General features: G+C 41.1%; 1 protein-coding gene and 1 long non-coding RNA gene across 22 annotated transcripts; one reads left to right on the top strand and one right to left on the bottom strand.

The window, feature by feature from the left end:
• The first annotated feature begins 1,447 nt into the window (after positions 1–1,447).
• Positions 1,448–13,050, top strand: LOC136517007 (uncharacterized). 19 transcript variants are annotated; one of them, XR_010774173.1, is made up of 9 exons: positions 1,448–2,294; positions 2,394–2,495; positions 2,587–2,676; positions 3,056–5,505; positions 5,615–5,651; positions 5,813–7,927; positions 8,430–8,728; positions 8,872–8,927; positions 9,112–9,456. It is a non-coding gene; the product is annotated as an uncharacterized lncRNA (long non-coding RNA). The 19 variants fall into 19 exon arrangements; XR_010774186.1 differs by having other exon boundaries at positions 3,056–5,857; positions 6,381–6,418; positions 7,862–7,927; positions 9,112–9,454; XR_010774160.1 differs by adding an exon at positions 12,390–13,050 and having other exon boundaries at positions 3,056–7,927; positions 9,112–10,557.
• Positions 10,441–13,573, bottom strand: LOC136516990 (uncharacterized). 3 transcript variants are annotated; one of them, XM_066510508.1, is made up of 4 exons: positions 13,435–13,567; positions 11,389–11,580; positions 11,231–11,293; positions 10,441–10,579 (listed from the first exon to the last, which is right to left on the bottom strand). In XM_066510508.1, exons 1-4 carry the CDS (start codon positions 13,493–13,495, stop codon positions 10,482–10,484), a joined length of 414 nt encoding a protein of 137 aa, XP_066366605.1. In that variant the 5' UTR covers positions 13,496–13,567; the 3' UTR covers positions 10,441–10,481. The 3 variants fall into 3 exon arrangements, 1 of the variants encoding a protein (XP_066366605.1); XR_010774159.1 differs by having other exon boundaries at positions 10,467–10,579; positions 11,027–11,293; positions 13,435–13,573; XR_010774158.1 differs by having other exon boundaries at positions 10,551–10,955; positions 11,027–11,293; positions 13,435–13,573.
• Between the last annotated feature and the right edge of the window lie 69 nt (positions 13,574–13,642).

The following is a 13,642-nucleotide window of genomic DNA, read 5'->3' as shown; positions in this document are numbered from 1 at the left end:
GAAAAGCGATGAATTTAAAGAGGAGAACACTTACAGCAGGAGGCGGACTGGTGGCAGAGTACTCATCAACCCTATGCGGGACGACGCTTACACCCTTCAGAATCTTTTGAAGGCGCTCCAAGACTTCAGCCTCCGTTAGCTCCCTCATCGGAACCATCCGGGACAGGTCCTCGGCCCCGGCATACTCAAAGCCGTAGGTCTCCCTCGCCTTCAAAGGCTGAACTCGGCGGCGAAGGTAGCTAGCCATGATTCCGAACCAAGTCAAGCCTTGTTGTTTCAAGGTCTTGATTCTATCAAGGAACGGCTTGATTTTCTGATGCTCTTCAGTCGTCAATGGAGTTTTCTCCCACCGGTCATTAATGACTGGACCAGCATCCGAATGCACAGCAAGGGGAGGATCCATATTTCTGACGTAAAACCACTCGGTCCTCCAGTCCTTCACCGAATCAACTAATCCTCACTCAACAATCGATGAGTTATCCTTCGCTGAGTTACCCTTCACTGAGTTACCCGTCACTGGATAACCAATGCTGTGAATTCCCTTGCATTAAATGGTCAATGATCGAAATTCTTTTAGTGAAACTTGTTCATACTGTCTGTTCCCATCTTCTAGGTGAACTATTTCCATTCTATCAAAGTTTGTTATTACTATGCAAATGATTATTGCAGATCCAATTGTGGATTCCATATGCTGATGTACATGGAAGGATTTGATAGAATGAAAATAGATGACATCGATGAGGTTAGTGTAACGCCTTTTATTCAACTATTCAACTAACAGTTTTGGCTACTTTTAAAAGTCCTAGGCAATTCATAACTCAATGTTTGTTCTTTTTTATGCCTAAAAAATGCAGAATGATGTAAACATGTATCGCAAAAAACTTGTGAAGGACCTCTATGAGAACCCAGACAACAATCCCCAGGATCTAAGTGACGAGGTCATAGCTTCAGGTGAATATGACACTCTGAACATTGACAACAGTGTCCTCATAAGACATGACCATGAGTCTGAGGTCAAAATTTCTTCTTTCTGCCTATGATGCAAAACAAAAAGAGTTGAGGCAAGGTTAGGGTAGAAAACATGACTCAAATGCCTATTCTTGTTTTTCGCTTAAGATAACCCCTGGGGACAAAACATAATTACAGAAGGATAATTAGCTGGGCAAAGAAGGATAAACTAGAGTTTACCTATACAAGCCCGCGGTGGTTTCCCGAAGGAACCACCGTCCACGTCGCTCCAAATGTTCCTGGCCGTCCGATCTTCAGTCCAACGTCCCAGATTGCTCGAAGTGGATTCTCGACGACAACCGACGACAACCGATTCTCGTGCTTCTTGTTGGCTTCTCTCGCTTCTGCTCTTCTTCTCTCGCTTCTCATCTGAATCTGAACAGTCAAATATATACAACAGCTTCAGCTTCTCCTTCCCGATTCTTCTTCTCATTCCGTCCTCTCTCTCTCTCTCTCCTCGCTCTCTCTCCCGGCCTCTTCCTCCAGACGCGGAAACGGCCGCGAGCGTCGCACGGCGGCGCCGGCCGCCCTCCTCCTCCTCCGTCTCCTCCTCGTGCTTTTACAAAGGGGGATGGAGGGCTGGAGGCCATAGCCCGCGACGCCGGCAGTCGCCCCGCCTCGTCCTTTTCCACCGCCGCCGGCAATCATCAGGATCTGGTGGGTTCATCAACGAGATCTCCCTTTCCCCGATCCATCTACCAGGCTCTTCTGTCGACCTCTCCGTCAATCCCAGCCAACTTCGTTCCTCGCACCGCCGGGTAAGCCTGTTCGTTCCATTCCGCCTTCGCCGTGAATCGTCGCCTTCTAGGGTACACCTGGCTGTTCCTTTCCTTCGTCCGCCGGCGCATCTGCTCGCTTTAGCTGCTCTGTGTTCCTGTTGGGTTCTCAGTTCGGTTGATTTTACGGCGCCAGTACACTAGATGGTCCGTGCTCTATGCTGCCGGGTTACGCTGGATTGCTTTATTCTGCAGTGGGGTTTGCCTATTCGCTCTTTATACTTAAGCAAGAACGCTGGACGCTCTATGTAGTGTTCTTGCTTTTTTTTTGGGTTTGGATTTTTTTATTGTCGTTCCTTTCATCGTGGACCTAAAGGGTTTGCTGGCCGTGGAAATACTGATGACTGACCTGTGGATTTGTTGTGTCCAGTTGCCAATAAGGATTGTGCTTCTTTCCATTTTTATTTCGCGTTCTCTGATGTTTCATTCCCCCCTTTTGTGCATGTTGTGCGAATGTGCGTGCCACCTATGGTGGGGAATATGTTGGACCTGGAACTGAGGTGTCTTCTGGTTCGGCTCTCGGCGCTATGATACCTGTGTTTGTTTTCTAAGTGTCACTTTCTGGGTTCTATTAACATTTGTTTCCATTATCCTGGCTGCTCTTTTCAGGTTCTTCCGGATACTAGATTATATGGTTCCAGCTCTAGAAACATTTAGTGGTTCTTGAGCATGTGGAAAATGTCAGAACTGATGCAAATCACAGGAAAGCTGGTCAGTTTATTTGTAGTGTTTTCTTTTGGAAAAAGTGTTATGCATTTCGTATCTCATCCAGTAATATGTTTCTTCTCGCATGTGTTGACAGAACAGTTATTTCACATGTGTTCTTGGACCGGCCAGACATGCAGAAATAGATGTTGCTACAGCTCATGTCGATCCTAAATCTCTCTCACAGGTAGTTCTCAACTTCTCATTAAAGGAAATAGTCCTGTGTCGCATCTTCGAGTCTAAACGTCATTGTAGTACCGCTGTTGGTATGGCTGCACACAGCAGCATGGGGAAACAAATGCAGCTATTGTATCTGTCTTCAATAGCCCCAATTGCCTTTCAAATAGAGCCTTATTGAGAATCAATTTCTCTTAATACGAAGCTACAGCACATGATGTTCTGTACTATGAAATTTTCAGTGATATGTCGTATCAGCTTAAGCTTCTATAGTTATTCTCATGTATATTCAGTTTCTTGCACTATCAGCTAAATATGTTTTTATTTTTTATTTACCACAATACAACTCTGCTACATATTGGTGTCCTGACAGACTGCTGCTATTGCAGGTTACAAGGCTTCACCCCTTAGCACAAAGCTACATAATGTATTATAATCTATATCCTTCTAATGTGTTACACTTCGTTCTATACTACATGGTAGATCTTAAAAATGTTAACTCTTTTGCTCAGTTTACTTCTCATCAGTGTTATACGTCCTTCTGTTCTCTATATACGTATTTCATTGGTTGCTTTGATGATTGATTGGTTGGTTCTATGCTACAACCATGTTTCTATGCTCAGCTCTCATCCCTATTTTACTTTGCAAAAGAACTCTATATTCTTTGTTCATTTGTTCTACAGTAAGTCATCCTTACCTCTAGCTAGGTCTCCTTAAGTACTGTTTGTGAATTATGAGTCCAAATTTTGATGCAACCTACAATAGGACTGTTACAGCTCAAACAAATTCCAACATCCTATTTCCTATTCAAACATGTAATTCTAGACCATATACTATTTTGCATTGGCCAAGTTATCCAGATCTTTTTCCTTCAAAAGGAAGAAGCAACTGAATAAGTCACCATGCTGAAATGCAGATCCCATTCTATCGCTCTAATCTTCTACATAAATTGATATAGGATGAATATAGGTAGCATGTTTGGCTACAAAAAAAAGGATTACACGATGAATTTTGCCTACTACAGAGAACAATTCCTATTTCTGTACTTAGTATCATTTATCGACCGGAGTTCTTTATTGATAAGTTTAGTACAGTTTGGTGTAGTGGTTTTATTTGGTTTGTTCGCAGCATTTTTTCCTGCCATGACACTTGCCCGAAAAACACACGAACCTTCCTGGAACCGGGGTCGACTGTACATATTTCTTCTCCTTGCCTTTCCATGTTTAGTCTATTTTACCTTTAATTTAACTGCTGGCCTTATTCAAGCTATTTCTTTAATTAACCTCCAACATTGCCTCATTAGTCATTAGGTATTCTGTAGTGTGTCACTTTAGGTGTACATTGTATTTTACAATAGAGGATTCACAATTTCTATTGCAGCCTGAATATTGAGATTCATATTCAGTATTGCTTTACTTCTGAAGCCAGTAGTGCCTTATAGGTTACCATTTAGTTATATGCTCATGTTTTCACAGCAGAAGACTACATATGCCTTTTGTGGATAATAAATGTGTACTTAGGCTGAGAGATGATATCCCTAAATGTTAATATAAATGGTATCTTATGTCACTGCAGCGTTACAAAGCGATGCTGCACAAGAAACTAACTTTTGTGTTCATATATGCAGAGGTCTCCTACCATCAGATAAGTGAAAAACAGTAGAGATTACTCCAACCTGAATTGTTTAGCATCGTGCAGAGTGTTGAGTTCTTTTCATCCCATGTTATCTCCTTACCAATCTACCCTTTTTAGGATATAATGTGCTACCTGATTAGGCGATTCACAATGTCTATATGGAGAACCTCTTTGTTCAAGATAGCTATTTCACTGTATAGGATCTTATTACTGTACACTTGATATGCTCCTTGCACCAGATGAGGAAAGCATTTTACTGGCTACACCTAATAGGATTCCCTTTAGTTTTCATGTATCAACTAATGGCTGCCTCTGAGTGGTTAGAGAAGAAAGGGTTGTTAAAAGTTTTTCATTTTTAGTTTAAAAATAGTCATCCGTATGTAATGACCGTTTTCTTCTTTCCTATGGCCGGGTTAGAAATTCATTTAGATCTGCATCACATTTTCAATGCTGTCCCATGGTAACATATTTCTATGGATGCATTTGCCAAGTTATGTTACATGTTGCTCTCTTCTCATAAGCTCTACCATGCATCGTTTAGTTTGCTTCCAAAAATGTTTTGAGTTAGTTTCAACCTCATTGGTCACTGCAATGAGTACAGTTGTCTTGCTCTGAAGTTTTGAATTCAGGTCAAGGCGGTGTCATATGTATTACGTATATATGCTGCAAAATGGTATAAAGGTAGTACCAATTAGTCAATTAATCAATCTAACACTTCAATATAGAGCCACGGCAAAAACAAACAGCACACAAGCCACTAAGTGCTTTGAACAGCACACATCGGTGCCATCCAATCCACCATAGTTTTAACATTTCTAATCACCGCTTCTTCACCGCAATCACAGGCTGCGAACCAGAGCAGGCGCAATGGTCATGGAAACATTTTCTTACTGTAGTACTCACCTTCAGGCATTATTTACTGGGACAGTGGTCATGGAAATATTTTAAATGAGTGCCAGATTTCGGTCCACTTCCAATGTGACCTGACATGCAACAACATGGAAGCTATTTCCTTACCTTTATATGATGACATTTTGATGTCCTTATTGCTCGACATCTATATGCAATTATTCTATGAGCACATTTTGTTAGCTTGCCATTGTGTACTATGATTTGGAAAATGCAGATTATTTCTGTCCGGGCGGTAAATCAAACGTACAACAGCTCCACCAGATGAAAAAATGAATACTTCCAACAGTCCAGAGTAAGTTATTTAGTGCTCCCTGACCTATGGATTGCAAGCTACTTGAGTCACTAAGCGGTTCCATATGTAATATACGTCTATTCCGGCAATAGTTAATGTACATTTTCAGATTAAGAGGATGGTTCTCTCCTTCCTTTCTGCTCTAGGTAATAGCTCCGAAACCTGTTTCCTTTGCCCAGGTTGTTGGGGTCAGTGTACACATGTTTTTTCTTTTCTTCTATTGCCCTCTGCTTTCCCAAATTGAACTGCAAATCTTTGCCCTGCACATTTGTGAGCTAATAATGATTTCTACAAATTCATCGAACAGGTGTGGTCCAGTTGCAGCCTGCAGTGTGCCTGCTGGGGGTTCAATGTACGCATTCTTTTGACTTCTCTGTTCTTTTGTGCTCTTATGAGGTTTTGAGATTAAGAGGATACCCTTCCACGTGTCGATGTTTCACAGCTCCGACTGGACATCTATATGTATCTAGAGTTCTTTGATATTCAATCAGTACAAATTACTTCTGTGGTATATTTTGCTTCCTTATCTTATACTGCCATTTTTGCATGCCTTTGTTATGTTAAATAAAAAGAATGGCTACTCTTTTTTTGCATACTCCCATGCCATTTTTTCATACTCCCATGTTCTTTCCAATTCAGGTGGTCAACACCTCTCACATCTCTGTTCTTTGCTACTCTTTTATATAAGACCATGGGAGCTGCAAGACCGTAGTTTGTCGATTTATGAGGCAGCAACTATGCATGCTCAATTATTTCTCATGTTCAATTACTACCTGCGATCACATAGACATCGCTTTGAAAATAATGGAACACTATTTATTCCTATTTTCTATGGTATTCTTGCCCCGCGCAATGCGATGTGAGATTTTGAGCAGGCTAATCGTGGTGAAAGGAGGCAAAAGAACAAGGCAAGGTCAGTTTCACCCTAGATCTATTGTTGCCCCCTTTTCTCTTACCCATCTACATGGTCACTATAATTTTTTTCGGGTGTGGCCTGCTTAGTGTGGCTTGATCTTCACAACAGCCAATTATTGTGCCCTTTCATCTAGCAGACATGTAAATGTAGTCCACAATAGCTTCACAGTTACTTCTCACGTCATTTTTTTCGTCATAGATTACTCCATGAGGTACCTGTAGTGTTGTATTGCAAATCTAGATGGGTTAATTTGTGTTTGTCTATTTTTAGATAAAAATTGTTGCAGGTCTCTTCCATCTAGCAGACATCTAAGATGTAGTCCAGAATAGCTTCACAGTTATTGCTTACATGATTTTTTTGTGGTCAGAGATTCGTCCATGAACTGCCTCGAATGTTGTATTGCAAATCTAGATGAGTTAATTTGTGTTTGGCGATTTTTAAATAAAAATGATTCTAGGTTTATACCAGAAAACTGGATAGCTCATTTATATTTGCGCACCCAAAGTGATTTGATGTTTAGCGAAATGAAATTTGGGGGTGGTTGCTGGAGGTTCGGCTCGCACTTTTTTTTTTGCCTATTGGCTATACCATCTGCTACATGCAGGCCTTCTTTTTCAAAAGTCCCATTTCCAACCTTATTTCTATATGGTCAGGTCTGTGCTCTTTTATAATCATTTGCTTATTTTTGGATGATAAACCATAATTTATGCATTCGAAATAAAGCATAAAACGGTAACTGTTTCCCTATTGATTGGTGCCAATTTCAACATAATCTCAATTTCAACAATGTTTTAGGCTTCTAAAAGAGGTCATATCTGTGGATTGATTTATATCTTTCCCCATTATCCTTTTATGTTTGGCCATTATCTGTCAATTGAAGGGATTTCTGGTGTCATTGGTTACAGCAGCGTTGAGGGTGAGGCATGGCAATGGAGGCATGCTCATGATGCTAAACTAATTTTATGGTTCCCCATAACTGTCCTTATTTTTTTGCAATTTGCGTCTAGGGATTCCAGCGTTTAGCTACTAACGAGTGTTTCTTCGATTGTACGTCTTTTATGACCAGTAGGGTGACATGGGGATATATTTTAGTCCCTTTGAACCGACAAAAGTTCTGTTTATAAATTAAAGGTAAATGTTTTGGGTTCCCTGTTTCCTTTTTTGCATTTCCTACTCTTTGCAATAATGGAAAATTGTAGTAATATATTTGCTTATGCACATAATATGCTCCTGGCATGTACCCCTACTATTAATTGGTTCTTATTTGGAAAGCACTTCACATATTTTTCTCTTCTGCCACGGATCAGATATTCCATCTCTTGTGCAATGGCTGGCCCTTTATGTGACTTCCTTCCCTGTGCTTTGCAAGCATTAGATGTCATTTCGCTATATTTTTTTTTTAAAGATCCATGCTCATTTTGATCCTACCCTTATATGCAGCAACGTATTATGATACATTTTTATTTCCATACAAAGATGTGTGAGATCAAGACTGAGTATGTTCAGGTACGCCGTCTTTGTCATTATAGTCTGACACTGCCTGCAATTCTGAAATTATTTTTCCCGGGTTCAATCTGCTATAGTACAGGCATTTGTAAACCTCATTTGCCTTCCTGATTATTTAGTGGATGTGTTTGGTTTTTTTCCCAGCCTGTATAATATGGAAATCACTATGGTAATACACTTGGTAAACTGCGTTGTTATGATCTATCCTTTTCCTTCAGCTCAGTACAGGGACGTATTTGGTTTCCCTTCTGATTTTTTTTGTTCTCATTGCCATTGTGATTCGCCCGTTTATACATGGAATTATTCAGTTCAAGGGACATGGTTGCTTCAATCCTCGCCTCATTCCGGTTTACATAAAGCCTTAACTATACCTATAGTAATATCTGTAATTTTGTCTTCTCATATTATGTGCGCTTCCTCATTCATTAGACCTCCACCTGGTAACTTATGCATGGTTGTCTCAGTGACCATAGAAATTTATACATTATTTTGCCTTATGCAGGTGACAGGTGTTTCGTTGCAGCGAGTAGGGGCAAGTAAGCCGGGCCAATGGCGCGAGCGGCGCTAAACTTTCAAAGGTAAATAAGAAAAAAAGATTGGTCCTAGCATTAAATTTCCAGTGTGTACCTTCATGACGGCTCAGCAACAGGCTTACCATGACAATTGTGTTACCTTTGGGTCGATGCAAGTGCCAACTGTCTGATTGCAGCAAGTAGGGACAAGGCAGCCAGGGCAATGGGGCAAGCGGTACTGCCTGCAGTGGTCTGCAGAGTGGTAAAGCCGTTTGGGCTTCCTAGCAAGGTAATTTATTACTTGATAGCACTGCAAAATGAGGGTATTTCTATTTTTTTCTTTAGATTTCTGAACTGAAGCTATGCAAGGTAATTTTAAAAGGTTTCCTTTTCTGCTCTTCTTTTCCTATGATCTGGGTCCTTCTAATCAAGTTGGCGCTGCCTAAATCTGTGTTGGGTTTGCTAACTCCGCAAGGGGCTCTTCAAAAGTAAGTTACTAACTGTTTTATACTATTTGTTTTCCTCACTTCACCTTTGAATCAGTTTGGCGTCGCCTACATCTGTATTGGGTTCTTTCTCTAGGGAATATTGAGCCTCCAGTTTTTATTATGAATTTTTGTCATCTAATTTTGCAGACATATGCTTGCGTCCTTATACTATGATTTTATACAGGTATGGATTCACAGAACCAAACAACTGAGTCCACCTCGACATGTCAAACCTATGCATCTATATATAACGCCGCCTCGAGGACAGAAAATGACAACATGTTTATGGACTTTTACAACTTCTTTGTACTGTGTATACTACATGCTTATCTGCGCGCTTCCAAATACTGCTCAAATCCTGCCTATTTTCTCTTTTTATCAGAAAATTAAGTACAGATCTTTCCACTCAAATATTGCTTCAATCCGTTGTGCTCTGTGTTACTATTTATCGTGTAATGGCGATGATAACCATGACCTCAAAACATACAGGACCACCTTACTTCGCCTCGTTTACATTCGGTCGCAATTCCAAAAACAGATACAGTAGTACCTTCTTTCTGTGTAGTTATTACACACTGTAATTCTGAATGGAAATTAGACCATGCTACTTATGGAAACCTACAGCTGTTTATTACAGTCTATATACTCCATATTCTAGATCTTCTCTACGCCTGTCTACGCGCGCAATGGCGCGCGCCTTCCACTAGTAAACATATAAGGATAACCAAGAAGGATAAACCACGAAGGACCACGAAGGATAATTAGGTTGGCAAAGAAGGATAAATCAGAGTAATCAAATAAGGATAACCCAGAAGGATATTTAGCTGGGCAAAGAAGGATAAACGAGACTAAAGACATACCGATAACGTAGAAGGATAATTAGGTTGGCAAAAGAAGGATAAACCATGAAGGATAATTAGCTTTGCAAAAGAAGGATAAACGAGACTAAACATTTAAGGATAATTTAGGTGACAAAGAAGGATAAACGAGAGCAAACGACGTAAAGGATAACCCAGAAGGATAATTAGCTGGGCAAAGAAGGATAAACCAGAGGAAACATATAAGGATAACCAAGAAGGATAATTAATCTGGTGAAGAAGGATACGAGACTAAAGACATACGGATAACCTAAAAGGATAAATAGGTTGATAAAAAGACATACGGATAACTCTGGCTTATCCTTCTTTTTATCAATTTAATTATCCTTCGTGAATTATAGAGAAAATTCTTGTTTTCCTAGAAGGATTCTTGTTTTTCGCTTAAGATAACCCCCGGGGACAAAACATAATTACAAGTCATTTCAGAAAAAGAAAGATCATGACAAATGAAAGTCACAGGGAGCACTAAACATCAGTACAGTCTTAAGCTCACAACACAAGCAGTCTTAAGCTCACAACACAAGCTAAGCACAACATATTAAATTCACAACTTAGACTTTACGGGAAATCTCCAAATCAACGGTCCCTTGATACACATCAGCAGGAAGAGCAGGAAGATGCACCAGCAGGAAGACATCACTGCTCCCCTGGAGACAACAAGCTCCCTTGATACACATCAGCAGGAAGAGCAGGAAGACATCACTGCAACCCTGGAGGTGCGTTCCCCAATGCAGGTGCTTTCACCAATGCAGGTGCGCTCACCATTCCTTTTTCCTACAAAGATGAGAAAATATTCATATCAAGGGAAATTATAGGCTCCATAAATACTATATTTCCCAAACAGCCATTTTTTGCTTTCCCACAACTCAGTGAGGTATCTTTTCCTTTCTTCATAGCTCCGCAAAGCACAAAACCCAACCAGAACAGTTTTGTCCACTAGTGCAGCTGTATATTTATAATAATCAACCCAGCTGCAACCATGTTCTTTCATATACTTAAGTGCAGTTTCTACGTCTATGGGTTTCGTGAATGTCTTTTTCTTTTCCTGCTTCGACACACTCAGTGCACCACTCACTGGACCTGAACTTGTGGCTTTACTATCACTGAATAAGTCTTCATGACCAGAGAGAGGGGCGCCCGAGGATGTAAACTGGGATGCAAAATTTAAGTTCAAGTTAACAAACAAAACAAACAGTGAACGAGCAGGAGTGGGGCAAATACCATCTCTGTAGCTGAAGAGCCTTGTGCTAACCATGATTTTTTATATTGTTGAATTTTTTACTTAACCTTGAAGGCAGTCAAAGTAACATATTGGAAATTTAGCGGTTTCCAATTTGAATTCATCATTTCTGCAAGACGACTATAGAAGTGGCTTTTGTTGGTCTGAAACGATTGAAACTTAGAAATTTCGACAGCTATTTTCACCAGATACTGTTCTTCCTCTGGGGACCATATATGAATGCTTCCCTCCATATTTGCTAGACGACTCTATATATCAAAACCAGAGTCAATATTAGAGGCAATGCATACAGTTTGTTTTCTTTTTGGCAGAAAAAACAGTAAAGTTGAAAAAAGGAACAAACCTCGCAGTTCTTCCTCAGCTGACCGGGGCCACTGGAAGAACAGGATGCGCTGCCGCTCAAATTCCTTTGCTGAAACCTGGTCCTGGGTTCGAGTCGCGGTCTCCTCGCATTGCACAGGCGAGGGTAAGGCTTGCCACTGACACCCTTCCCCAGACCCCGCACAGAGCGGGAGCTCTCTGCACTGGGTACGCCCTTTAATAAAAAAAGTTAGTGATCCAAGCATGATTGATTGGGCAAAGGCCAAGTGTGCACTAAAGAACTTAAGGACAAAGCAAGTATGCTAATGACAAAGCAAATTTAACCGTTTCTTCCCCATGCTCCTACAGGGAGACAACATATTATATGAATTACAAAAATGAAGTGATGTGATTAGCATACTTGCTGACTTGCTTGTTTTCATGGACAAAGCTTGAATTAGAAATTTGCTGGCTTGCCATATATGAACTATGTGCAACTAATGCAATAAGGACTTGTGTCCAGGCTTGTGCAGTGTAGGCTCTTATGCAAGCTTGGACAGTGCTCACTGCTCAAAGCTGGACCAATGCAGCATTAGCTAGTATACTAGATTTGGTCGTGTTAGGCAAGCTGATGGGCCACACAAAAGTGAAATATTCTCACCTCCTCCACCCCTACTAGAACATAAGACCTCAATTAGAATATGGACGTGACTACATACTACCAAACACAATCTTACCAAATGCAACCTGCTTATGCAAGACAAAACAAACACCAAGACATTGCATACATTTATACTGGCTTGGGTTATGATGCATAAAATCTAATGTAGGCTAAGACTAATTCAAGCAACCAATCACACCCTAATTGACTTAGTTCATACGGATGAGTCTTCAGCATTTATATCTCAGTATATGAAATCATGAAGGGTTATAACTGCTGTTAGACAATTTGAGAAACTATATCTTTGTACATCTCATTAATGAAACAATGTGTGGCATGATATGGAAGGAGCTGATTTCAATGGAAATTGTTTTTGTATGCAGCTGGAAAGATTGAAAATGAGAATTTGTCTCCGCTTCTTCCCCTAGACGTTAATCTAACTGACCCATCACTCAGTGGTTTGGAAAGGACATTATCACAACTTGATATGGTATGAGTCCTATCTGTATAGTAAACGTGAACCTGTACTATGATACAAGCAAAGAAGAAAACAGACATCGTTTTCCTGAGGTAACTAGTACATTCATTGAACACTGTTATTTCTTTTCATGCCTGATAATCTATTGAAGCCAGTGTTTTTTCCTTACCTAGAGAACTTTATAAATGATGAACATTGAGCCATCGCGGTATGAGCGTAAATAATGTTTTTGCCATTTAACTAGTACATTCATTGAACACTGTTATTTCTTTTCATGCCTGATAATCTATTGAAGCCAGTGTTTTTTTTCCTTACCTAGAGAACTTTATAAATGATGAACATTGAGCCATCGCGGTATGAGCGTAAATAATGCTTTTGCCATTCTGAATCTATATCAATTTCTTTGAAGAAATACTAGAGTTGCTTCTGCAATGAAACTAACTAGAACAAATGTAGCACCCACAAATTTAGATTTGTAGACTATAGCTAACTCCCATACCAATAAGTTTGGCATTCAAATTAACAAAATAGAATCTGGGGACGGCTGACACATTCAGCTGCTAAGTTTCTGAAGCTAACAGTTGCAGCAGTCCCACCCCCCCCCCCCCCCCCCCCCCCCCCAACCCCCAACACCCACCCAGGAAAACTGCATTTCATTTCATTAAATTGAGAAGGAAAAAAAACAGAGCAGCTAGCCCCTCTCCCTCACGTCGCACCGCCGGCGGCGCTAATCCTAGGCGGCGGCGGCAAGCACAGGGGCAGCCGCCGAGCAAGGCAGCACCGCCACCGCAGTCCGCACTCCGCACCCCGCAGCCAGCCAACGCGGCAGCAGCAGAGCAGCTAGCGGCCAGGGCTCCGCCGCTCCGGGCGGTTCATGCACATCTGCTACATGTCTAGTGCCCAGCACAATCCCGAACCACTGATGTATGCTCGGAAAGATTGAAACAAACCTGTTGCTTGATCCCGGATTTCGAAGCGAGCCTGCCGCTCCGGTTGCTTCTGAGTCTTCATTTGCGAGAAGGTAGTAGTATTACAATATAACTCGGGCGAGTAGCAGCAATGGCGATTTGACAAGCACCGGGAGCCGCTGACTGAGAGAGGAGAAGCAGAGCGCCGGCGCCGGCGGGTGGTTGGAGTTCAATTACTGCGAGCCGGCCA

The sequence above is a fragment of the Miscanthus floridulus genome, chromosome 2 (assembly GCF_019320115.1).
Source record: "Miscanthus floridulus cultivar M001 chromosome 2, ASM1932011v1, whole genome shotgun sequence".
Classification (NCBI taxonomy): domain Eukaryota; kingdom Viridiplantae; phylum Streptophyta; class Magnoliopsida; order Poales; family Poaceae; genus Miscanthus; species Miscanthus floridulus.
The sequence above is the reverse complement of the archived record's forward strand: the minus strand, read 5'-3'. Positions and strand labels throughout refer to the sequence as shown.

Excerpts from the sequence above, each read along its gene's own strand:
- LOC136516990 (XM_066510508.1), bottom strand. The coding sequence starts at position 13,495 with ATGAAGACTCAGAAGCAACCGGAGCGGCAGGCTCGCTTCGAAATCCGG. Across the intron at positions 11,581-13,434 it reads AATCCGGGATCAAGCAACAG|GGCGTACCCAGTGCAGAGAG; the intron begins GTTTGTTTCAAT and ends TTTTTATTAAAG. Across the intron at positions 10,580-11,230 it reads CAGAGGAAGAACAGTATCTG|GAAAAAGGAATGGTGAGCGC; the intron begins GTGAAAATAGCT and ends TCATCTTTGTAG.